The sequence below is a fragment of the Equus caballus genome, chromosome 22, assembly GCF_041296265.1.
Source record: "Equus caballus isolate H_3958 breed thoroughbred chromosome 22, TB-T2T, whole genome shotgun sequence".
In the NCBI taxonomy this organism is placed as follows: Eukaryota; Metazoa; Chordata; class Mammalia; order Perissodactyla; family Equidae; genus Equus; species Equus caballus.
The window spans coordinates 50294290-50320853 of NC_091705.1; the positions used below are offsets into that span (position 1 = coordinate 50294290).

At 61.5% G+C, this 26564-nt stretch overlaps 1 protein-coding gene across 12 annotated transcripts in view; it reads right to left on the minus strand.

The window, feature by feature from the left end:
• Window positions 1–19865, minus strand: part of KCNQ2 (potassium voltage-gated channel subfamily Q member 2) — a 64587-nt gene extending 44722 nt beyond the window's left edge. For all 12 annotated transcript variants that reach the window (XM_070247522.1, XM_070247523.1, XM_023626925.2 and 9 more), the window contains exons 1-2: window positions 19422–19865; window positions 1045–1135 (exon numbers count right to left, since the gene is read on the minus strand). In XM_070247522.1, the coding sequence (XP_070103623.1) occupies window positions 1045–1135; window positions 19422–19717 (387 nt within the window). In that variant the 5' untranslated portion in view covers window positions 19718–19865. The remainder of the gene's footprint in view (window positions 1–1044; window positions 1136–19421) is intronic.
• Window positions 19866–26564: the final 6699 nt, after the last annotated feature.

Sequence of the window (26564 nt, forward strand, 5' to 3'; positions counted from 1 at the left end):
TCCTGTGTGAGTTGGTGTTGGTGTGGGGATCCCGACCTGTCCCATGTGAGCTGGTGTTGGTGTGGGGGTCCCGACCTGTCCCATGTGAGCTGGTGTTGGTGTGGGGGTCCCGACCTGTCCCATGTGAGCTGGTGTTGGTGTGGGGGTCCCGACCTGTCCCATGTGAGCTGGTGTTGGTGTGGGGGTCCCATACTGTCCTGTGTGACCTGGTGTTGGTGTGGGGGTCCCGTCCTGTGTGAGCTGGTGTTGGTGTGGGGGTCCCGACCTGTCCCGTGTGAGCTGGTGTTGGTGTGGGGGTCCCATCCTGTCCCATGTGAGCTGGTGTTGGTGTGGGGGGTCCCATACTGTCCTGTGTGAGCTGGTGTTGGTGTGGGGGGTCCCATCCTGTCCTGTGTGAGCTGGTGCTGGTGTGGTGGGCACAGAAGGCAGAGCTGAGGGAGGATCCCAGGTAACTACAAGGAGGTGTGGGCTCCCCCAGGCCTGGGGCAGCCTCAGGACAGAGGTCAGGGTGGGCGAGGGGTGGGGCTCCCCAGGGGTACATTCTGGATTCGGGATCAGCCTCCTGGAGGGGCCACCCCTCCATTACCAACAGCAATACAGAAATTGCGCTGTGGTTGCCATGGCGCCCGCCTCTGCCACCACGGGGTTGCTGAGCTTCACAACCCTCGCCTGGCGCCCACATCTGCCGGGGACACCCCACACCTCCCCTCGGGCTCTAGAGAGAATGGGAGGTGGGAACAGGCATAGGGCATGGGGGCTGGGCCGCCAGGTGCTGTAACAACATGGGGGGGGGCCAGGCCCAGTGAGGGTGTTGGGGGAGGGGCACGTGGGGGCTGAGGATGCTGAACCGCCAGCAACGTCAGAAGGTGAGGCCGGAAGGGGCATCAGGCTAGAGCCGGACGATCAGGGCTGGTGGGTGCAAGGAGGAAGGGGGGGTCCCTGTGGGGGGCAGCCTGGCTCACAGGGGGCTGGGGCTGGGAGGGGGGCCAGGGGGCCATCCACCACATCCACCGCCTCCCCACCCCACCAGTGCACAGCGCTCACCAGGATGTAGAGCGCGCCCTCCGAGCTCTTCTCGTACTCTTTGATGGTGGAGAACACGGACAGCACGAGGCAGGAGAAGACCAGCAGGAACCTGGAGGACAGAGGAGAAGATGCAGGACACTGGGAGCCGGGCCCAGGGCTGCGTCTGCGGAAGCAGAGCCTCATGCCCTCCACCAGGGCAGAGCAGAGGGCACAGGCCGGCAGCCGCCCCCCAGGGCTCTGCGTGACGCCTGGGGCCGCCCAATGCCCTCCAGGACACCCACCCCCAATCTCGCCTGCCAGGCTCGTGCTTTGAGGAAGTGCCCCAAACTCTCAGAGTAAAGACGGTGCAGAGCCGGCCTCCTGGACGCTGCGAGAACAAGAAATGAGCCAACTCCAGGGAAGGTGACCAATGGACATTCTCTCCTTCTAGGTACAGAGGCAGAAACCTTCCCCTCTCCCACTCAGCATCGGCCCAGCACCTCACCCCCCGGACCTGCGTCTGCTGGCCACACTGTGCAGCTGCCCAGAGGGCCCCAGCAGTGCCCAGCTAATGGTAACTGGGAGCCACTGTGCAGCCAGCGTGGACGCTAAGGCCCCATCCGACCCACCAGCCAGAGGGTCGGGCCAAAGCAAACATGGTGGGGGTGGGGTCTCCAGAAGCAGAGCCCCTGATGGCTGAGGACAGGGGTCCGGGGCTCCTGAGAAGCATAAAGCACGTGGTGTGAGGAAGCTGGATGGGGCCCCACACCACGCCCCTCCTGTGTGTCATCACCGCCCTGGACACCCCATCGCCCCAGCTCCACCAGCCCCAGGAGTCGAGACCACCAGCCTCCCCATTGAGGGGGCTGAGACACATCAGGGCCAACGCTGCGTGGTCCGACTGGAGCCCGGCCTGTGCTGCAGCACAGGAGCCCAGGCTGCACCTAGAGCACCTGGCACCAGGGACTCCGAGCCTCGGCCGGACCCAGGGCAAGTCCAGCTGCCCGGCCCCATACACGCCGAAGAGGCCCAGAAACACGGCCACAAACACCCAGACCCTCCCCACGGGTGACCCGGCCCCTCCCAGGAGCGAGGCCCGTCTCCCAAGCTGCTCCCAGCTCCTGAGCAGAGGTGCTGACGGCAGATACAAAGGCGCACAGTGCCTGCTGGCACAGACAAAGTGCACGCACAGAAACGGTCACATTTCAAAACCACAATTAATTTCCTTTGCTCATTAGCCAATTTATTCAATTAACTGAGCCCTGGGGAAAAAAAAAGTCCAGATATCTCATATGCCTTGTATTCATAATTCCCTCCTGGGGTATTTTCTCCTGACTCAGTGGGGAAGAGCGTCTGCACACAGTGGGTCTGCAGGGACGGAGCTCCCGGAGACTCCAGGGTTGCGGGCAGGACCCTAGGGGCTTGGGCTGTGGGAGAGACTGAAACCATCACCCATCGCAGGGGGCACCCAGACCCAGCTTGGCTCAGCGGGTGATGCAGGGAGCCCAGGGGAGACACAGAATCCAGTGGGCTCCCCTGAGGAGGTGTCCACAGGGACCAGTCCTGCAAGGTGAAGAGCAGTTGGCAAGACAGCGGACAAGACAGGAGAAGGCAGAGCAAGTCGGGTGGCCCAGAGGGAGAGAGGATGGCTCGTCCCAGGACTGTAGAGGGCAAGTCTGAGCCGACCAGAGAACGGGTCATCCTCACGTTAGGGAGACTCTGAGTGCGCTGCACCCACGAAGGCCAGCTCCTCATGCAGTTTAAAAACTTCCTCTAAAGTAAAAAAGAGAAGGCCCAGGTCCCAAGGTGACCACCTCTAGCCCTGCTTCCTGAGGGCAGCTCTGCCCGGCATCTCGGAACATTCCGGAATGGCCTGGCCATGCTGTACGGATGTGCAGCCCTTCCCAGCAGGCAGCGACTGGACATCCATCCATGCCAGCAATTCAGGAGGAGACAAACCCACAGCCGGCCCCTGGGAACGTTCCCGCTCAGCGGGCAGAGGGGAGCAGACTCAAAGAAGCTGCCCTGGGTGCCAACCCTCCCCAGCAGCCTCACCTCAGAAAGTGCCAGCAACCGCGCCACGCTTGTTTTTGAAGTTTTGGGAAGAGAAGGCCACAGATGGCACCGGGAAGTGGGGGCGCAGGGGGGCAACAGGCCGGACACTGGAAAAGAGGCTCAGCACAGCCCCCAGGCAAGGAGGAAGACGAATGAGAGAGGGGTCACCGCGCGTGGCTCCCTGTCACGACCAGCGCAAGGACAGACTCACAGGTGAGAGGGCACCCACACGCCAGCCACACATACTCCAGGCCCAGGGACGGTGCCTGACACAGCAGGAGAGAGATGCCCCCAGACTGTGGCTAATTCCCTCCATGCCTCGGCCACTCCAACAGCTGGACACCAGAGCAGACACATCCACTCCTGGCCACTTCCTGTCTGCGGGCACCTCGGTGACCTGCGACCACCCTGCCCAGTGCACAGTGGCATCCCGGCCCCCCAAGACATCCGATGCTCATGTCCATCTCAGAGATGGGGAAACTGAGGCTCGGCAAGGCTGGTAGGGGCTCTGCTCTGGCCTCACAGCATCCTTGGCAACGGAGGACACTTCACTGGGGCCCAGACCCAGGGAGCCAGGGCAGGGGGCTAGCTCAGACCTGAGGTGCCACCCTCCCCCAGGACGACAGGGGATAATCCCCTGCAGCCCCACAGCCCATGGCGGGGTCACCGGCTACACTCATGCCGGGACCCTGGGCAGACCTGGAGCTTCCTGCAGTCGCTCGAGCACGTGAGTGTGGCAGGGGCTCCCACCTTCCTTCCTGCAGGCCTTCGTGCCTCAGTGGTCCCCAGCATCCTAGCTTCTGTCTCCTGAACAGACTCGGGTGCTGACAGCTGTGAACTAGAAGAAACCTCTCCTCCCCTTCGGGAGAGGCACTGGGGACATGTGCGTGGGGACCACCAGAGCACCACCGTGGGCCCTGTGCGGCGCCCTGAGCACTTAGAGTGCTGACTCCCCCAGGGCCCAAGGATGCGGGTGGCTCGTGAGGAGAAACTCAGCCTGGAAATCGTTGCTCCACTCGCCCGGGTCGGCTGGGTCTGCTTCCTCCCGAGAGGGGACACCTGAGGAGCTCCACCCGCCCCACAGGCCAGAGCCCTGTCCCTCAGCTGAAAGCCTCGGCTGAACGCCCAGCACCACCCCCGCCATGTCTCTCCAACACCAGGCCAAGGTCCCGGGGCCCTGAGGGCTGCTCTGGTGCCCCGCAGCCTGGGCACCATCCAGGCTGCAAGGAAAGAAAGGAGGAACGATGAAGGCACCTCTGCTGGAGGGGGTGGTTTTCCTGCAGCCCAGGGCTGATTATGATAATGAATTCAGCATCACACGCTTCCCCCGGTTACCAAGGAGATAAGATGCACCTCCAGCAGCTGGTCCCCAGCCCCAGATTCCAGGGCCAGGATGGGCTGAGGGGAAGGGACCTCAGCCAGCGTTCACCTGAACGTGGGGAAACAGGCCACCTGGAGAGTGAGCACCAGCCAGAACCACCCACGCCCCCAGCAGACACCAGGCTCCGAGCCTACCAGAGCACCCAGCTCACAAGTGTCCTTAGGGGGGTTGACCCCTCACACCAGGACCCACAGCAAACAGAGCGTCTTCAGCCAGCAGCAGGAGAGACAACAGCCAGATGTCAGGAGGGACTTCCGAGCCGCAGCTTGAGCTCCAAGCAGAAGCAGGACCCCTCTTTTGAAACAGGCAGAGGCACAGGAGGCTCTCAAGGGGACTCTGATGTACAGAGAGACAGGGCAGGGAGGGGGCCCAGGGCAGGCGGGAGGCGATGGGAGGGACCGAGGGTGGTGGAGGCACAGGCACTGGCCAGAGGAGCTCCCACTCAAGGGGTGACGACACCCCTCACGGTGGGCAGCCCACAGCCACACGGCGGGTCCCGGGATGCACGCGTGCCCCTGCAGGTGTGTGCATGGGTGTGCACCTGCCTGCTCCCCGCTCTTTGGAAGGGTGTTCCCACCTCCAAGGAGGGGCCCCTCTGCTTCGTCTCTCCCCCCGCACCCCTCCGCCATCTGACTGCAGGAATATTTCTTTTCTGGAGAAACATCGATGACGCTGCCGCCTCGTTCCCCACTTGTCTTTGCTGGTGGGGGGCTACAGGGAGGGCTCCAGGGCGCAGGCGGGGACAGAGCCCCACGCAGTCGATCAAGGCCCAGACTCCCTCGCTGCCTCCGAAGGCTGACTCAGGAGATGCCTGGGTTATTAATCCCGTTTTGCATATTTAATGAAATGAACATTGAACAAGCGAATGGCGGGGGCGGGGAAGGCAAGTCGTGCCCTCAGCGCCTCGCGTGCTCAGCCCCAGCCCTGCGGCTGCTCTCAGGGAGAGCAGGGAGGCGGGGGGAGCGTGTCTACCACGTGCCAGGTCCCCGACGACCCTCAAGGCAGGAAGATGCTCTCGCCCACTGTACAGATGGGAAGGCGGAGGCCCTGGCTGAGCACCCCCTTCCACGGAGGGGTCCCGGGCATCCCCCGCAGAAACCCCCTCTCCCGAGAGTAACATCCCTTGCAATAAGCCTGGGCCTCCCTGGGGGCCAGGGGGACCTGGGGGAGCCCAGCGGGGCCAGGGGTGGGTGAGCAGTCAGCGTGAGGCCAAAGCAGGTCCCTCTGGTCCAGACCCGCGCCAGGGCTCCCCCGGGAACCACCCACCCGCCTCGTCCATTAGGACTGCGCTGGCACTGCAGCCTGGAATTTAATTTCTCCCCTAATAAACTGCTCTGCCTCCAGCACCCACTGCCACTTCCAATGTCTGGGTGCGACGGAAAGGCCGGGCAGCTGACGGCGGCTCCAGGCGCAAACCAGACGTGAGAAATCCCTGCACCATCTGCCAGGGGCCAAGGGGGCAGGAGGAGGCTGCCCCCGTGGGACGGCTGCTCGCAGATCCCTCTCCTGAAGCCGAGCGGCCCACCCCCAGCGCCCCCTCGTCAGCCGGGCCCCTGGCTGAGCCCGCGCATCGGAGAATGACAGGTGCTCGGCAGCACCCCCTGAGGCGAGGGCCACAGGGTGAGGGCACTCAGGATGCACCTCGACAGCAAGTGCTCAGTGAAGGCCACAGCTCAGGCTGCCCCAGACCCCCAGAAGGCCCAGCTCCTGACTCGGCATTCGAGGCCTCCACAAACAGCCTTGGCCTGGACCCCACTCTGGCCACCTCCACCAGCTGACCCTGATGGCCACTCCACACCCACAGCCTTTTCACACCAACCCCACCCGGTCCAGCCCACCCTCTCCCAACACCCAGGGCAGATGGTGCTCTCAGGGGACTCCTCAATGCCCCCCGCTGGCCAGTGACCCTGGGGTGGCCAGTGTCCCTCCGAAGCCTTGGCCCTGGGCTCTCTTCAGGGCAGGGGGGATGTAGACATCAAGGGTCCTACTGTCCCTGGCCGTCGCTCCCTAACAATTCACCCATCAGAAGGCCCAGGGTCACAGGGACCCCCAGCTCCCGCTTTGCCTGCTGCAAACCTCAGCCCCCCAGAAAGAGCAGTCATCCGAGGTGATGCTCCGGGAGCTGCGGGCTGTGGGGAGGAGCTGTCCCCACGGGATCGAGGCTGGCAGGACTCCAGGCCTTGGCAGGAAACCTGCTGGCTCAGCACATGAGAAAGCCGTTTCCCCAGACGCCGCCCACTCGATCCGGGAGACGTGGCTCTCCACGTCACCTGTCCCCAAACGGACCCCAGCACAGGACCTGGGTGCCCTACTCCAGCCACATCCCAGGGCAGCACCTGTGACACCTGTCCCTACCACGCCCACACCGGGCGCCACCTCTGCCCTCCTGGGTGTCCTCCGCCTCCTACCCACATCTTTCACACAGACGACGGCAACCGCCCAGGCTCAAAGCCCCCGCAAGGCGATCCTCCTGGGTGTCCTTCTCTCTGCTAAGACTTGATCTCAGCTCTTCCATCCCAGGTGCCCCGACTGTGCTCCACTCCAGCCACCTCTGACCGCCTCACCACAATGACCACAGGGAGAGCACCCACTCCCCTCCTGCCTGTTCTCAGCCTCCCCAAGCCAGCTCTCTGCCCCAGGGCCTTGACACAGCCTCCTCTTGCTGCCTGGAAGTCTCCTTTCCCGCATGTCCATCTCAGGGCCACCGCCTCCTTGTCCTCCAGGTTTCATTTTCAATGTCACCTTCTCTGAGAGTCTGCCTGGCCCCAACTCCCTCCAGTTTACTCTGCTGGGGCTCCTGTTCCTCCCAGGGCTGGGGTCCTCTGAGCAGGGCCCACTCGCTCTCCTTGCCCACTCTGTTCACCTGGCCCCCCAAGTACACAGCCAGAACCCGCAAACGGGGTGGCCCACGTGTCCTGATGGGTGATGATCAAGACTGCCCTCACTGAGGTCTGATCCAGCTCCAGAGCAAGACTCGACAGCACAGCCTGCCCTGCTTCCAAACACTGCCAGATGGGCCAGAGCAAGGGGTCAAGAAGGGGCCCTGGACAGGAGACCTGTGTCCTGGGGGGACCCAGAGGGCATCCAGAGGCACAACGTGGGTCCTGAGAGCAGGAGGAGCATGGCCACCCAGGGGCCTGCCACATGTGAGCCCACGATGGGGCGAACAAAGCTCATTAAAAACAGGGCCACACTCCATGAGAAATGACAGCATGCATCCAAACAGAGGCTCGTGCATGAGTGTCCACAGCAGCGCCATGCACAGCAGCCTCGAGGTGGAGACAGCCCAGTCTCGTCAGCAGACGATGGGTAGATAACCAGGCCCATCCACACGGTGGAATATCATTCAGCCTTAAAAAGGAGTGTACACTGAGTCACGTGACAACCTGCACGAATCTTAACAACACGACACTCAGAAAAAGAACCCAAACACAAAAGCCCACGTACTGCGTGATCCCACTTACGTGAAATGTCCAGAACCTGCAAACCTGCCCCAGGGGCTGGCGGAGGGGAAACAGGGGCTGACAGGGCTCGGATGACAGAAAAGCTTTGACTGGGGCTGGCATGGAGGCACAGTGGTTAAGTTCATGCGCTCCACTTTGGCAGCCCAGGGTTCACGGGTTCGGATCCCAGGCATGGACCTACACATGGTTCACAAGCCATGCTGTGGTGGCATCACACATACAAAACAGAGGAAGACTGTAACAGACGTTAGCTCGGGGCGAATCTTCCTCCCCACCAAAAAAAAGCTTTGAAACTAGAGAGAGCCAGTGGTCACCCCTCATTGTGAACACACCAAACATCACTGACGCATTCACTGTAAAATAACTAACTGCGTGTTCTGTGAGTTTCACCTCAATTAAAGAAAAGAAACAAAGCCAGTTGTCGAGGTCTGAAGCGGCGGCTAAACCCCCTGATCTGCCCATCCATTGGCAGCTCTGTGCCGGGCAGTGCCCTCCCCAGCTGTGCCTCAGTTTCCTTCTGTGACAGGACAGATTTGGGTGGGAGAGCCAAACGCCCACACACACACTGTTCCCTCCAGACGTCCCAGCCCTGCTGGAAACCCATCCCCGTCACCAGAGGAAGGACACCTGCTCCAAGGCCGGGGGCAGCGCAGAACGGGCCCCAACCTCGTCCTGTGAAGCTTGAACATCCACACACGTGTTTGCACCCACAGGGAGGGCAGAGACTCGCTCCTGATTTAGTGAGCTGGGGGGCTCCTCTTCCAGAATGTGTTTTCTTCCATGGTTGACACTGGGCCCTGTCTTGTGAGCCTCTGTCTCCCCCCAGCCCCGGCTCACTCTGGGCGCCCCGGGCCTGCCCATCCCAAGCTCCCCGGCCACATGTGCCCCCAACTGCAGCACCTCTGAGTCCTTTGAGCGCCCCTGTGCCCGAGGAGCTGGCCTGAGTCACAGCTGACTCCTGTCCTTGTGGGTCTCACATCCCCCACCTGCTGCGCCCTCGGCTGCGGCCCGTGGAAGCCCACGCGGTCTTGGGAGGTGGAGGGGTGGCGCTGCTGTGGGCACGGGCTCTGGGATCAGGACGTGGGGAGCACAGCCTGTGATTCGCTGAGCAGACGTCAGCTGTAGAGAAGGCGGTCTTCTCTCCCTCAACCAGGGGCTCAGCTTGGATCACATTCTCCCCCCGTGGCATTCCTCGTCCCCTTCGTGGGCACAGGAGCCCCATCACAGGGGCTGAGGGCACCCCAACAATGGCTCTCCTGACCCAGGGCCCCTCGCAGACCCTCCTCCCGACCCTGCTGCCCCCCGATGCCAGTCTCCCCCAGACTCTTTCTGCAGACCCTCCACCCGGCTCTCAGGCTGGCCCACCCCCTGCTCCCATCACTCAACACTCTGGCAGACTGGTCCCTCAAAACCGTCACTAGGGAGTGTTCTCTCAGCCTCCAGTAGCACACCTCCAGTGACAGAGGGCTCACCCACAGGCAGGACCTCGATTCAACACGCCCTCTCCCGGGCCGGCCCTGGTCCTGACCCCTGGGGTGGCCACCAGGCGTGTGCTCGCTCAGGTCCCTTCTCCAGGCCAGCACCCATGGCCGTTATCTCCTCCCCAAGCCACTGAGACCAGGAGGGCACAGGGTGAGGGCGACCCAGAGACAGGGCCTCCTTGTCTCCTGGCCCAGGGAGCACCGGGAGCCCCTACGAGCAGACAAAGCCCAGCGCTCACCACAGGCAGGCACATCTAATTCCACGAGGAAATCCCACAACACACCATTAACACAAAAAGGATTAGAGTCTGAATCCTATCTTGTCTAAGAAATGCAAAGATGGGCACAGGGGCTTGAAAATAAACCAGGAAAGACAAATGTGCTTCCTATGCTTTTCAGCACCTTCCCAATTTCCTACGATGGACATGTACTATTTTTGTAATCAGAAAAGATAGCACACCATAACCAAGTGTTATGAGGCCCCCTCGCTCAGACAGCGCAGCGCTGTCTGCCCACTGTCTGGGTCAGAACACTTGATTTCCATCCACATGATATTAATTCAGCTCTGGGATAATTAAACGGCACATGTGGGAGAGGACCATCTTGGAAACGCTGGCAAGAATGCTAACTGGGGAGGAAAGAATCCGGCAAGCACTGAGATGGAAGCAAGTGGCAGGCAGGAGTGGTGTTGCTCTTGTGTCTCCGCCCCACCCCCCCAAGCCCGGCACCTTCCCCAGCGTCAGCCAGTGGTGGGCCAAGCCCCCCACGCTCCATGGGCCTGGCCTGACGGGCTCACAGTCAGCACCACGGCCAGCGCCCCTGCCCCGGGGCCCCTGCCCACCCAGGGAAACCCAGCTGGCCGGCCTCCCACCCGGTGCTGGGGGAAGCTGGGAAATGCTCTGCCTCCCGTGCTGCCACGGGGTGAAACCCAGCGGGCCCTGCCCTCCTGCTGGAACACACCAACCGGTGCTGCCAGCACAGCCCTCACCGAGGCTCCATCTCTGGGAGGGAACAAACTTCCAAACCCCCACGGACCCAGCAGGTTCCTGTGGTGACCTGTCCACCGATGGGCCCGGGCAGGACCCTGCCCAGGAAGCAGAGCCGACCAGCCCAGCTCTCGCCTGGCTCCTCTCACTTCCACACCCCTTCTGGTGAACGGGCTTCTGTGCTTCCAGAAGCTTTTCAACACCTCCCCCAAAACCTGAGATCCCAAAGTTGGTCTTTTCCTCCTACGAACCTTCAAACACTTTTTCCAAGCCTAAATGGGAAAGCAAACTCAAAAGTTCTAAGCTCTCTAGTTAGGTCAAGACCGAGGCTCCATGAGGAGAAGGAGCAGGCCGGACGGGACGGGGAGGCGGGACAGGCCTGGGCAGGGGACAGCCGCACTCTGCAGACAGCCAGGAACAATCTAGAAGGACTCTCCCCGCCGGCCAGGCTCACTCGGCACCGTACACCCACTGGGAGCGGCCACCTGCCGCCGTCACAGATGATAAAGGATCTCTGGAGACACCGCGTTTCCAACGACTCCATTTAAGACTTTCTGGAACAAACGCTGTTTGGTACATTTACAAAATTATTCCGAGAAATCCAAAAACATCAAAGACCTAATTTTACTCCAGCCAGGTAACTAGTAGAGACCAGCGCACTCCACTCGGGAGCACGTCCTGGAGACGAAGGTCAGACTCAGGGCCGGCCGCCTGGAACACACCCACCCTCCCACTTCCCCAAGTGGAGTGGCCACAGCCCCCAACCATCACGGCCTCTCAAGGAGCTGCCAGAAAAGGAGGGTCCTGCTCGCCCGGCATCCCCTCCTTTTGGCCAGCCCCAGCTGCTCTGGGCAGTGGAACCGAGGCTCTGGGCAGCTGGCGGCCGGAGAGAAGCCAGGGCCTCATAGGCAGGTTACCTCCCCCAGCCTGCGGTCTCCTCGCTGCACACGTGGAGAAGGCCGTGGCTCCTGCAGCTCAGAGCCTGCGGGCCCAAATCCTGGCGGCCCTGACCAGCACGTGGCCTTGGGTCCATTACTGTGCCCCTCGCCTCAGCATCTGGGCAGGATGACGACAGGCGTGTGAAGCGCCTGAGGAATCTTGCCGCCATCCCTGCTTTCGCTCGACGTGCATTGTCCCAGAGACGGGGCACTTGCACCTGTTCTCTCAGGAACACACGTCCAAGGGTTAGGAAACCCCCTTGGAGAGACCTCCCCACACACACTGTGACCGAATCCCACCCCCACGAGAGCCCAGGCCTGCTTTACAGGCGGAAGCATTACCTTCGACACTGTGACCCCGCATGGGACCTGCGTCCCTGCCTTTCCTGGCACTCCCTCTGCTTTCCCACTGGGAAAGGGGCCACCCAGCCAGTGAGGGGGCTCAGCAGGGCTGGTGAGGGCTGCTTTAGAAACAAGAGGCTCCTTAATCAGCATTCAGATCTGCAGGCTGTGCTCCTCGGTGTGACCACCAGGAGGGGCCCCTCCTTGCCCACAACAAGGCCCCAGCCCCCTCCCCACGGCTCCTGGCACCAAGCAAGCCTTGCACGCCCAGCGAGCCGACTCTTTGAATGGGTTGCAGAGAAAACTACACAAACTAAGGCAAATCATTTTAGAAGCACCTTATTCCTCTGGACACGCAGACCCTACAGCTCCCACAGTGAGGCCTTGGGTCCAGCAGAGCGTCTGGAATGCAGGTCCCAGTGCATCCAGAGCGCTTCCATCCAGGGGCACCAGGACCCTCAAGGGCTTCAGCCCTATATCCTTCTGGGTGAATTAAAAGCAGGGTCCCTCCCAGCTTCAAACAGAAACTCCACCCTCCCTCTGCCTAACTCCAGACCAGCCCGTTTGCTGAACAGCCTTCGGTGATCTCCCCTCCAACCCTGGGGCCATGGCTATCTTAATTCACATGAGGAACAGAGGCTCTAGAAACAGTCATTTCTGCCATTGATCCTCTCCTGCGTGCACCCACCTAGCCGAGAACAAGTTCAGGACCACAAACTCGTTCTGCGGGTTCGTTCTGCGGGTTCGCTGCTCTGCCACCAGCCCCTGCAGAGAGCATGTCAGCACAGAGCGGCACTGAGCCGAAGGGAAGGCTGGGCACTGGAGGGGGCCGGGGCAGGGCAAACCTGAGGCACGTCCAAACCACTGCTGCTTCCTCAAAACCCTCTCCACAGCACGAAGACGACGTTCTCTGGGGACAACCTTGAGGCTGCACGTTCCTCTTCCTCCTGCCTCAGATCCTACTAAGCTACTCTGGCTTTGTCGGGCGGGTTGGACAGGTGCCACGCAGCCATCACAGGAAGGCGCACTTCCTCCTCGGGCGCCAGCCGGGGCCTCGCCACACACGAGGTGCCGTTATGAGAGGCTGTGGGAGCTGTCAGCAAAGCGTTGTCAGAAAGCACAGCGGACCTCCCACCTTGCAGGAGAGAGCAGCCGTGCTTGGCCAGAGTCTCCCATGCTCCGGGGTCCCGCATCTGAGGGTGAGCTCGACCCCGAGGCCCACATGGAGCTAAGTCACCAGAGGACTTAGACCAGAAGAGTGGAGGGCTCATCAGGACGCAGGCTGTGTGCAAACCTGGTGTCCCTGGGGGGGTTCTGTACGGTCTAGGGGTCCATTGGTACAATCTGCCTGCAATGGTGTTTTTCAAGCCAAAACTGGTCTTGTCTCCGTGCTGGTGGCCTCAGGATACCGGGAACGGGTGTCATTCAGACGTGAACATCTCCCAGGACCCGGGCAGCTGCAGAGCGAGCTCTCTTTAGGGAGACGGCCAACATTCTGGATAAACACAAAGCGCGAGTCTGAAGCGTCAGACCAGGGCCTCATGCTGAAACGCGCGGCCTCACTAACTGCAGCCCCAGACCTCCTCACCAGGCCCAGCCACTGTCCGAGGGGGGTGAGAACTTGCCAAGGTCGGGCTGAGGGGTAGATGGCCAAGGGTGTTGCCCAGGACAAGCTGACCTTCATCCACCTGGCCCTCCACTCTCCATTCAGGACGAGGTCTTTCCCTCTGCTGACCCACAGTCATGGGGACATAACAACGACGGCTACAAGCTTCGTGGACGTCACAGGCACGAAGCACCGTGTGCATGATTCACAGGAGGTAGGCACAGAGCAGTCAACCCACGTCACAGACAAGGAGATGGGCATCGGGCTGCCCCAAGAGCCCGCAGTGCCCACCACTCACTGTCTGTCCCAAACGTGCCCCCTGAACTGTCTTCATGGGTCATAAACTCACACCACATGCAGCGAACCATTCAAGGAACACACCTAACGAGGGTGGAATCACGGCCGCACGGCCTCAGTGGGGCAGCCAGGCGATGTCGGCTAGCAACACACCGCGATCTCCACCGAGGACGGAGCCCACCTCTAGACTCGCCAATATTTAAAATGACCCACCTGCCAGGAAACTCCGGCAGCACTGTTGGTAATAACAAGAAATGGGACACACACCAACTTCCCTCATAAGCGTTGCCTCTCGAAGGGACAGCAGCCTCCAGCCCAGGGCCACCTGCGGTCCTGAGACTTTCACAGCCGGAGCCACCCACTCAACCTCACATGGACGCTCTGGGGGCCCAGAATATGAGCTGCATGTCTGACCCCTCCTTCTGCACGAAGTTTGCATCCTCCGCATGGTCTCCACCTCCCCAAACCCCACACCCTGTGGTCAGGCCTCCACGCGATGCACCCAGGGGCTCTCAGCACTCTGGACCCCACTCCTTCTGCAGGGCGTCGGGAATGCCAAGCCCTGGAGAGGGGAGACCAGCCCGGCAGCTCTAACCAGCAGGGATGTGGCATATCATGCTGCCTGTTGCGATGCACAGATGTGCTGGGCCTGCAGGGCAGACAGGCAGGTGCGCAGAGACTAGCAACCTGCGGGACGAAGAAAAACTGGGAAAACCTCAACCCACCCCTGGACGCAGCCTAAGTGTCCGGCTTCTTCAGAAACATTCCAGGGCGTGAGCATGTTCAGAACTGGAGTGGGGCCTCCCACTGTGAGGTGGGCTCCGAGGACCCTCACGCACAGCAGCACTCACGTCGAAGGCCCTGCAGGCCCAGCCAGCAGAGCCCAGTCCTCCTGACGTTCCGTCGAGACCAGGCTGAGTATCTGACTTGTACCAATTTCTATTTTTCTTCTTAGTGTTTCTTTTTCCTTTTTTTTTGCCTTCTTCTCCGCAAAGCCCCCCAGTACATGGCTGCATATTTTAGTTGTAGGTCCTTCTAGTTGTAGCATGTGGGCCACTGCCTCAGCGTGGCCTGATGAGCGATGCCATGTCTGTGCCCAGGACCCAAACTGGTGAAACCCTGGGCCGCCAAAGCAGAGCGCGCAAATTTAACCACTCGGCCCCGGGGCCAGCCCTGACTTGTACCGATTTCTAATAGGACCGAGGTGTCCCCTGCTGCAGTCCGTGAACCTGTCAGGGCCAAGCATGCCCCCCACCACCCCTCCCCCCGCTACCTAGACACAGAGTGTCCGTGCAGATTTACTCCACAGTGTAACGAGACAGAGTGATTAAGAAGGAGCTCGTTGTCACAGAGTAATTTCACTTTAAGTTGTCTGGTGGGGGTGAGAAGTCCTGCCCGGAGGCCTGAGGATAAGTCTGATGAGCCCGTGTTTCCCTGGAAACCACAGCCCCCCCCACCCCTGGCCTTTTTACCTTTTGTGAAATTTCTGTAAGATTTCCCACCTCTTCAATCAGAGAACATCCTCCTCAGGACTGTCGGGAGGTCCAGGGCTTAGAAGAAGTGGAGAATATGGCCATTCAGACCCCAGCCTCCCCGGAAACCTCCAGAGATGGGACTGCGGGCACTTCCCCCAGCCGCACTTGCCCCTCAAAGGCAGGCAGGCCAGGGCGGAGAGAGGGGGCGGCAGCCGGCCTGCGGGTGACTGAAAGCATGACCCCACCTGGGTTATCTGAGGCCACAGGGACTGTAGCAGGGCCCTAAGGCCCTGGACCCCAGCCCCCTGCTGTGAAACAGGAAACAAGGCCGGGCTGCAGCCCCAGCCACAAGCCCCAGAACATTGAGGTCTCTGAAGGCGCACTGGATGCTGCCCGAGGACCGAGGGCTGGCTGGCCCAGCCGGAGGGAAAACAACTCACAAAGCGAGGCTGTCAGCAGGCCCTGCCACCCACCCCCACCCCACCCCCACCTCACGGCATTTTCAGTCAGGCCTCTTCCAAACGCAGCCTCATCCTGGCAACTCAGAGCAGCTCTCAGACACTGGAGAGGTCAAGCAGCTGCACCCCCAGCCCCCACAGAGACCCCGTTCTGGCTGGAGAGGACAACTCTGGAGCTCACTCAACCCCACCAGCGAAAGCAAGGCAACACGAGCCTCTCACCGGCTCAAGCGGGAAACACGGAGACCAGCACACAGCAGGTGCATGCTAAGTGCACTTCCCTTTCCCACTCCTGCCTTGAGCAGCAGAGATCACGCAGAAGAGACGTCCCCGTGATGGAGTAACTCTGGCTCCCATCCAACACAGGGGTGGGCTGACACCTCTCACCCAGGCTCTCAAAGGACTCCCCCCACAGGCTTCCCTGAGGCAGACAAGCAACCCCACCAGCCCCCTTTGCCCAGACACATCCCTGCAATGGCGGTTTGGGGTCTTTTCTGCGGCTCACACCCCCTCTGAGAATCTCGTGGAAACTCTAGACCTCGTACCTAGAAAATCCTCTCATGCACAGAGACTTCTGCTCTAGGGTCACACAGACCTCTGAACCCTGAGCCCTGCCCGAGCTGTGAGGGTAGGCAGCGGTGGGGAGGGTCTACACAGCTGCCTGCGGCTCAGCTGCACTCCTTCCTCACCCCACTCGGCCCAGCTCCTCGCCACAGGGCCCCACCCACTGCTGACAGCACCGGTGGGAGCCGTCCAAACTCAGCCTGCCCACCCAGAAACCCATCCAGGCCCCAGGCGGCTCCTCCCTGGGTCCACGCACCACCCGGAGCCGCCCGCCCAGCCTGGGTGAGCAGCCACGCAGAGTGTGGTCTGCCCACCAGGGCTGCTCTCCATCCACCTGCGGGCAAAGGAAGGGACCCTCCCAGCTCAGGGTTGGGAGGAGCGGGTCCGAGCTGTTTCTGCCCAGGCGGGCCCACATCTCGGCTGGTCTCAGATCCCTCCTGACTCAGGGAAGCCCCCTGTCTCCAGAAGTGCTTCTGGAGCCGCTCACAGGCGGAGGGGGTGATGGCCATGGCTCCACGCCCAGAGGCACATCTGCAGAGAAGGCCCTTCCCACAGAGGGCAGGGGGCACCTGATCTGATGCCCACCAAGCCCGGGGGCCACAGGGAGACCGCCTCCCTCCCCTCTGACAGCAGCTGCCTCCAGGATCCGCAGGGACACCCAGAGGGGCTGGCACACCTCCGCCTTCCAGAAGCCAGGCTTTGGCGGCAACAAGTAGAAGAAAGGTGGTCCAGGAGGGCTCAGGGCAGCCCCAGACCCGAGGATTCGTTTCCAGCCAGGATGGGCTGCAGCAGCAGGCCTGCCAGCCCCAGGGCCTTGTCCCTGCCCCCTGCCGGCTTCCCCAGGCCCAACTCAGCACCCAGAGGGGAGAAGCGGCCTCAACTTCATTTAATTAATGAATCGACAAACAAAATGATGCACAAACATGGGCCAGTCCATGCACAGGGGCGGCCAAGCCCTCTGGAAATGCAGGCCTCGGGAAGGAGCCCAGTACAGGGGCAGGAAAGGCCCCCCGAGTCAGGGTGGGGCCAGGCCCCAAGGAGAGTTCTGCTGGGGACCTGGGGGAAGGGCGATGAGCAACGTCAGCAGCTTGGAGAAGTGTCACCTTCGGGGAGAGCCCCCTGGCCAGCCCTGGGGGAGCAGATGCCCACAAGTTCATGTGCACAACGCTCTGGGGGCAAGGAGCAGCTGTGCACACCTTCCTGACGGGAAACTGAGGCCTGCAGAGCTCCTGTGACGAGGCTCACGTGCCTAACCCAACAGTGGCCACAGACCCTGCTCTTAACCATTGCCCCCTCCTGCGTACCCCACTCCCCGGAAGAGACCCGCCTGCTAGTGGGGCTGCCTTCCCCAAGTTTGAGCCCCTCAGCTGGTGAGCTGAGGGCTAAGGGTGCTCACGGAAGCCCCGTGCCCTGGGTGGAGGATCCTTAGCAGGCTGAAGGGGTGGGGCGACACCTCTAAGGTTCCACGCTGTGGCCCGCCTGTCCTGACTCAGGGGTCTCCAAGGTGGAGATGGCACAGACCCCGTACCCGCCAGAGCAGCAGCCATACCGGGGCTCCCCAAACTCCGCTTCCGGGGCTGGACACTGCAGCTTCAGGAGGCAGGAGGCACAGAGGGCTGAGCACTTCAGGCCCAGGCAGGGAAAGGCCACTCAGGGCTGGGACGGGGCCACACAGCGGGGACCCCAGGGAAATGCTGCCAGCCAGGGGACATTCGTGCCCAAAGCACAGAACCCTCTGGCAGGCACACTACGGGTCAGACTAGGGGGCCCAGCCGCTGGACTGAGGGGCAGACTCTGTCCACGTACCAGAGGTCACCTGAGGCCAGGACCTGGCTGACCAGAGCCAGCCCCCCTGGGAGCCCCCTCATCCCCCAGCCAGGGGGGAGGGAGGCGGGGGTGGGGGGCCATTGGTGAGGAGACACGGGGTTCTTCCAAGCACAAACAGCTCTGAGAGCACTCCTGCCCTGGAAGAGCCAGAGCCGTCCCTCTGGGGCGGGTGGGGGTGACTCTCACCGCGCCAGGGAAGCCCCTGCCTCTCGGGACTCCCAGAGTGGCTCAGCGCGGAGGCTGGGGACAGGGCCCAGGGCCCCCCGCCCCCCAGGGCTGTGATCTCCCCTCAGGACACCCTCCCCGCCAGCAGCCTGGCATTTCCCTCCCGGGGTCTTCTCCCTCATCCCACGGAGGGTCCGTCCAGAGCGCACACTCATGGCACACGGGCACACTCAGGGCACACATGTCCCTCCATCCAGGTAGGTCCTTGGTCAGAGACGGTTTCCCAGAATCCGCCCCTCATGCCCATCCCAAAATGCCTCTTTCATACAAAATGGCCGAGTCCTGGTCCCGGTCTAGCTGGAATGGGAGAGAGCGCCTGTATGCTCAGAGGCTGCACATGCACACGCACACACACGACTCTGCACAAATACCCACACAAATACCCATGTGCACACACCACCAGGCCAAGGCCACTGCCCTTCCCCAGGGACCAGGAGTTCTGGGAACACCAGGCCTAGGGAGACCAACAGCCCCTTCTAGAGCCAGGGCTGGTGGGCCCAGGACCGTGGCACCCCTCCTCCTGGGTGTCCCCTCTAATAGGGAGGGAGTCCAGAGCCCAGAACGTGCACCAGGGGCACCACGCACACACCTGCTCCTCCAGCTAGCAGCTGCAGAGAGGGGTCAGGGCTGTGCTGGGTGGAGGGGAGAGCGGGGGCACGAAGGCAGCCAGGGATGGGTGCAGGCACCACGGGCAGAACATCACTGCCCTCAGCTGAGGCTGGGGGAGGGGAGAAACATTAGGACCCTCCCCCATTTCAGCAACCCAGAAGCTCAGCCCAGATGGAGAGTGAGTGGCTTGGAGAGAAGGGGAAGGGTAGGAAGTCTCCCCTTCCTTGGGGGAGCCCAAACTACAGGGGTCCAGATCCAGTGGCAGGACCGGCAGCGCCGCCCTCCTCCCTGGCCGGCCCTTTGTTCGATGCAGCGGCCTTGGGGAGGGGCCTCTCGGGCTGAGGAGGGGAGGCTGGGGCGCCCGCACATCTCCCCATCCTGCGGGGGAGGGGCTGATGCAACCCAGCCAGGCCGCCGGCGGGGGAGGGGAACGGGCGCCCCCGCCACGACCTGAACTCCCGGACCCCAGAACTCCCTTCTGCCCGATCTCTCCGAAATCTCTCTCCAACCTCCGCCCTTCGCTTTAGCCAGAGGACGCAGTCCTCCGACTCGGACCCCACGCAGACGGTGTGACCGACGCGAGCGCTCGGACATACACACAGGGACCCCTCATCGCCCGCAGCTGTGCGCCCGCGGGCCTTCACGGCCGATCGGGTATCCGGCCGTGCCCCGCGACCCCCGCGCAGCCGCCCGCGGGTGGGCACTCACACGTAGGCGTGGTAGATGAACGCCCAGCCGCGCGGCCGCTCCAGCACGTTGTAAAGGAAATTCTGCAGCTTGCGGTAGAAGGCGTTGCGCTTGGGGGGCTTCCCGGCGCCCGCGCCCCCCGCGCGCGGCTTGCTCAAGATGCTGCCGCGTTTGGGGGCCTCGGAGCCGGCGATGAGCAGAGCGCCGTCCCGGGTGGAGTCGGGCGCGCCGGGGTCCAGCCCCACGAAGCCCACCTTGAGCTTCTTCTCCCCGCTCGGGCCGGGGTACACGCCGCCGTTGCGCGACTTCTGCACCATGGTGCCGGGCGGCGCCCGGGCGGGCGCGGGCTCAGCGGAGGCGGCGCGCGGGGGGCGGCGCGGGCCCGAGCCCAGGCCCCCGGCCCGGGAGCCGCATGGCCGTGGCGGCAGCAGCGGCGGCGGCGGCGGCGGCTCCGCGCTCCTGCCAGGCCCGGGCCGCGCGCGGGGACGCTGCGGCCACCTCGCTCCGCGCGCGCCTCAGCGCCTGGCCCGAGGCCGCGCCGGCTCCGCCTGCCGCCTCGCCCCGCCCCCCGTTAACCCCTGCGACGCCGCGCAGGCCGCCGGAGGGGAGGGGAGGGGAGGGGAAGGAGCGAGAGGAGGCAAGGACCCGGCTGGGCTAGGCGTCCCGCTGCCCGGGCAGACCCGTTCGAGCTCCGCCTGCCACGTGTGCCCTGACGAGGGAACCCGGTCCCCTGGTCACTTCTGAGGTGGGCAGGACCCGGCAAGCGCACCGCCCCAGCGGCCCCCGGCTCTCCCTGGGATCCCAAAGAGGTCCGAGCGCGCGACTGGTTGGATTCCTACTAGCTGGGCCCCAGGACTGGACACCTCAGAGCGGGGAGAGGTTACGGTTCTTGCCGGCTCTTCATTGTGTGGCCCAGCCCGGGTGGACCTTATGCTCTTGGCCTCGGGGGGACCAGGCATGAGGCCCCCAAAACCTGGGTTTCCAGGGTGTCCAGGAAGGTGTCTGGGGAGACTATCGAGGAGGTGGCCTGCACTGGGCCTTGGAGAAGGAGTGTGCAAGGGAGGCCGCAGGGGCAAGGGAGGCTGCAGAGGCATGAGAGGGGCAAGGACGGCCAGAGAGGCTCACCCTGGAAGCCCCCCCAAGAGGCCTGGACTTCATTCTGCAGAGCCCAGAAGGGGAAGAGGGGGGAGGGTGGACCCCAGGGCAAGACAGAGGCCTGAGGCGGGTGGGGACGCTGGTGCTACAGTCCAGAACAAAGGAGGGCAGGCTCTGGACACAGACGGCAGGGTGTCCCCTGGGGAGGGAGTGGGCAGAGGTGGGCTATTTTAGCCAGGGAGCCATGGATGTCCTGGGGGGCCTCTAGGACCTGCTGCTGGGAGGCCGAAGAGGGGCCCTTGCACACTTGGCGCTCTCAGCTCCCCACCAGGCCCCCGCTGGAGCCTCCCGCTCCACAGCTGGGATGGTGGGGCTGCAGGCGCCTCTGTGGACTCTGTCCGGCCTCTTCCAGCAGCTGCCTGGCACCCTGGGCTCCACCAGGGGAAGGACCCTGTACGGGAGTTGGCGCTGTCCTCCTTGGTAATCGGCTCATAACAGAGCACGCCCCCCGGTGCCGGTTCAGCTGTGCTGCCCACCTTTTGGTTTCCAAAGCTAGTGGCCATGTGGCGTGTTTATTTATTTATTTTAGTTGGGCAGAAAACACAATAGTCAATGCAGGCACAGTGCTAATTTGTGAGTCGTCTGGAATGTTGGGGACGGACTGCAGCTGATGCCACACACACCTCTCCACACAGGTAGGTCCCAGGGGCCACACTCCTGAGCCCCCCTCCCTGCCTCCATGCCCAGGCATCAGCTACACTCACCAGCCTCAGGTGGCTGCAGGTTTTCTGAGTGTGTGCCCCCCACGAGCCCAGATGAAGAAGGAGGCACCAGCCTGGTCAGTTCAAGAGGAGGAGGGGGTCTGGGCTACAGAGGAAAGAAGGGCCTACCTTCATTCCCCTCAGGAGCTGGATCTGCAAGCTGGTGGCGTCTGGCTGGCTTTGCTCACTGGCCTCTGGTAGCCCTTGTTCTCGCTCTTCAGAAGACCGAGCAAAGGGACTGCAACTCAAACACAAACTCTGGAAGGGCCAGGCCACCTCCTCCTGTTAAGGGGAAGCTCCACACTATGGGGTGTCACCTGCACTGGCATCACCCCTCCTTGGGGAGCCCCTTCTCAGGCTGTGATGGGAGAGCAACACGGGCCACGGTTAGGGCTGGTCCACAGAGGATGAATGCAGAGTGATTCCCAGGTGTCATTTTTGCAGATGCAGGAGCACTGAGATGGGAGCAAGGTGGGCTCTCTGGCATTCCAGGACACTGAGGAGAGACAAACTTGCTCATCTTTTTTAGGAAAGAGAAGGACACATCCCCAAGGCCTTTGGGAGCCACGGCTGCCTTCACAGTCTCCTGGGGGGTGAGTCAGTGCTGAGAGGGACGCCCCTCTGAGGGGAACCTGCTCCAGAGGTGGTGGCCCGTGAGTCCTGGAGCCCTCTGTTCTCGGTCCACACATGGTTCTTGCACCAGCCACTTTGCCACATCTCTCGGATGTTCTGGAAGGCAAATCCTACATCAAGTTCTGAAAAATCCTTGCTTCCTCTGTTCTGGGTGTCCTTTTGGTGAGCTGGCTCATTGACCATTTATGTTTTCAACTTTGTGTCACGCACACTATGGACTGTGCATTGTCAGCAGTCTGGCCACCAGTGCCCCCACCCTGCTGCCCAGATGGAGCAGGTGGTGAAACGTTCAGTTGGGGTGAATTTCGTGCAAGAGACAGGAATTCCATTTATTTAAAAATAGATGGGAAAAGCTTTCAGGCTCAAGCCATCTTTGCCAAGACTGCACTGACGGATCCAGAGAAGAGAAGTGGAAAAATTCAGATGCACATGACGCCCAACTCCTGCCTGAGGAGACGGCTCTCACCGGACTCGGGTGACCCATGCCTGGCACAGCGGCCAGCCAAGCTGGGCGCTGTCCTTTCAGCACCTCCAGCAGTGAACACTCTCCAGAACCTTCGCAGCCCAGCGCCCTGCTCCTGCCCTCTCCTCATGGCCTCCTCCTCCTGTCCCCAACATCGCTGTCTACACTAAGCAGCCGAGAATGGACTATTGAGCTGACACAACCGAGGTTGGCCACACTGTCTCCCAGACCAGCCCAGGGTTCTCACAAATCCCCACACGCCCCTCCGAAGCATGCCTGTGCATCCCCTCCGCACCTGGGGGCTCATTGCACAGGCTGTGGCCTGCTTCCCAGCCTGGATCCCCTGCCTTTGTGTGCATCTTGTCCACTACAGTGTCCCACCAGAGCCTGGCATGGAGAAGTACCCACGAAATGTGGTCAGTGGACATCGAAGCTGCTGGTTGCAGAGGCCAACTCGAAGCCCATCTGGGTCGTTCCCTTTCTGGGAACCACATGGTGACTCTTGCCACAGTGGTGTGGGTCGGAAGTGGACTCGGCATCTCCTGGAAACCCACTTCTCCGAAACCCTGGTGTGTTGTGACTCCAGTCACAGACTTCACAGCGGACAGTGGACCAGAGAGAAGACGTCGGAGCGCAGGGGAAGTGAGTCAAGAAGTAGGCTTCCACTGGCTGTCCGTTCCGGCCGAGGGACGAGAGCAGCAGTTGTGCATGCCGTCCCTGTGGCGGAGCTGTTGTTGGCTGAGGGAGCCCTCTCCACACAGCCCGGGTCTGAGGCTCTGTTGACACCCTGTGGTCACATCAAACGTTCTCATGTCCAGGTGTTCAGCCACACTCAACTTCCGTGGGCCAGGGACCACGTGGACACTGGGGGCAGATGCTGAGAATCAGAGTTTCCTGTTCCACCTCTACCCCGTCTTCTCCCAGGAGAAAAGGCACGAGCCCCGCCCCCCCCCCCCCCCCCCCCCAGCCACCACACCGCACAGATGCTTCTGGAAGAGGCCCCGAGGAGAAGCTCCACCCAGCCTCCGGGAGACAAGACTTAATTTGGGGAATGAGAAGAGACAGGTTCTCAGTCAATTAACCTGGGTCAGGGCTGTTGCTGAGCTAATCCTATAATTTGGAGAACAGGAAGTGCCTAACCAGACAGAGGTCCCAGCCCTCCCCACAAGGAATTTTCCGCTATGAGGAGGAAGAAGGCCGCCTTTACCCAGGTCATGGGGAGCAAGGAAATGAGGAAAAGATTTAAGATGTGAAAGCATTGATTTTTTTAAAACATCTTACACTAAAGTCAATAAAAATTTAATTTATGGGTTTTCTTTTTAAAGGATCTAAGCTCTCAACAAGCTTCCCCAGCCTCTGGCAAGGCAGCTAATTGCATGAGGGAGCTGACTTGTCTTTCTCAGCCACCAATAGCACCTGACACTAGGTGTCCATGGTCACCTGTGATGGCCAAGACGGGCTGGGCAGTGAAGGTGGCCCTGGACGTGTCTGGAGGGCAGAAATCAGTCTGCAGATTGTGGGCCCTCAAGGGAAGCCCTGCGTGGCTCTCTGTGCACCAGCTTCCAGGAGCCAGCGAGGGTGCTGCTCAGGAGGTTGTGCATTTTGTCATTTCTGGTCCACAGGCCTTCCTATGAGCCATGCCACACTCCCCTCCCACACCTCTGGGCAAATGAAGAAACTGGCAGTCAACCCATTCCATGGCAGATAAAACGTGAGGAACAGCCAGGCCCCACGGCGCAGACATTGATGCTGAGGTGCGACCCAGGCCCCACCGAGCATCTCCACGTGGCAACGCTCCCATGGCACTAGGACAACATCTGAAAGCTTTCCTCTCCTAGTCTCTTCACCTGTGTGGTCTGGCCCTGCAGCTCTCTGACCACCCCACCTGCCCGCACCCCCACCCCCTACACACAACAGCCTCAGTGACCCCCAAGCAGATGAAGGAGCCTTTGCACGTACTGTTCCCTCGGCTAGGAATGCTGTTCCCTCCACTAGCACCAGGAGGCTCCTGTGCATCTTCTCAGGAAGGCCCTGCTGGTGAGTCTTCCCTGAAGTGGGACCCCTGCCTTCCCTCTCAGTTCTGGTTCCTCATCACAATCTGAAACTGTAATATTTATTTGCCTCCTGTTCACCTTCCCACTAGACCTGGAGCTCAGCAAGGAGGGCCATGCACACACTCACAGCCCTGTGCACACACTTACAGCCCCATACACACACTCACAGCCTGTGCACACACTCACAGCCCCATACACACACTCACAGCCCCATACACACACTCACAGCCCTGTGCACAGACTCACAGCCCCATATACACACTCACAGCACCGTGCACACACTCACAGCCCTGTGCACAGACTCACAGCCCCATATACACACTCACAGCCTGTGCACACACTTACAGCCCCATACACACACTCACAGCCCGTGCACACACTCTCAGCCCCATACACACACTCTCAGCCCCGTGCACACATTCACAGCCCTGTGCACACACTCACAGCCCCATACACACACTCTCAGCCCCGTGCACAGACTCACAGCCCCATACACACACTCACAGCACCGTGCACACACTCACAGCCCTGCACACACTCACAGCCCCATGCACAGACTCACAGCCCCATACACACACTCACAGCACCGTGCACACACTCACAGCCCTGCACACACTCACAACCCTTTGCACACATTCACAGCCCCGCACACACACTCACAGCCTGTGCACACACTTACAGCCCCTTGCACATACTCAGAGCCCTGTGCACACACTCACAGCCCCGCCCAGTCCACAGAAGGTGTTCGTCAACATTCCTTCAATGAATGACAGTCACTTTGTTGTAGGATTGGGCATCGCGGGAGCCTCCAGCCACTGTGTGCCCCCGATGACCGGCCTGGGGCTTGTGTGGTTCAGGGGCTGCCAAGGTAGACCCTGGGAAGATGTGGGCTGGAAGCTGGAGCTTGGTGCCGTGGAGACGGGCTCTCCGCCAGCAGAGCGGTCAGCCGCCCTGCCCACACACAGGCTGTCGGCAGTGGGGCCCTGGCTGCCTGCCCACTGCCGGCCCAGGCTCACTTCGATGCCTTGCTTGCTTGGGCAGATGTCCAGTGTGCTTGGGACAGAGCTGTCCAGCCTGGGGCAGAGCCTGTGGGTTGTCAGAGTCCCTGCCCCCACCCACCCTCTCGCCCAGGACAAGGTGACCACATGCTAAGCCAGGGGGATAGGACAGAAAGGCTGGACTCTCTGACCAGTAAACCAGGGACACATCAGCCTGGACCGAGGTGGAGCCCCCAGCCAGCACCAAGGGCTCTGCTGGGGTGACCCCTGATGAACGGCTCTGCCGGCAAACACCAGGCTCCACCCACGGGGTCGCTGGAGGTAGGGTGTTGTTGGCTGCAGGACACAGCCCCGAGGTGAGCCCTGTGGGCTTGTCTGAGCTGTGCGACCTTGAGCTGGTCAGGGAACCTTGCAAAGCCCCAGGTTCCTCATTGGTCAAGTGGAGAGAAATGGCTCCCACCTCGTGGGGCTGCCAGGATGCTGAACTGATGCCCCTGTCGAGGAGCAGAGTGCCCTGAGCAGCGTCCAGCACGGGGTGGTGTCCGGGAGACGGCAGGAAGGTGCCACAGCGAGCAGCTCTCAGCTTAGAAACGCCCTCTTCCTGGATTTCTCACACACCTTCCCGTGGCTGCAGTTGAAGAGAGAATGATCCGTGTGTCCCCTCAGCTCAGACATGCCCCATCCTTTCCCAGTAGCCCACCCACAGAGATGAGACCCCCTTTAGGCCGTTAGATGAGACCCATTCCCCAGCATGGCTTCGTCCCCCAGGGGACATCTGGAAATGTCTGGAGACGTCCTTAGTTGTCACGACAGGGGCAGAAGCTACTGGCAGCTAGTGGGTAGAGGCCTCCTCTGTGCGCAGAACAGCTCCCCCACCCCCACAGCAGACAGCTAGGCCTTCTCTTAAAATGCAAATGTTTTGATGTTAGCCATTCATATCTTAGCATGAAATAGTGCAAACAAATGGATTTTCTCCCTTAAGCTCCTTGGAATACCCAAGCCACAGGATGAAAATTTTCACAGGAAAGGAGGCAGGAGTCTGGGATGTTGGAAGCAGGGCAACACTCGCTCCCCCAGGAAGGGCTTTGGTGGGCAGGCGTCTGTGTGAGGGTTGCCACACTCACCAAGTGGCAACAGGATGCCCTCATCATCAGCCTTCA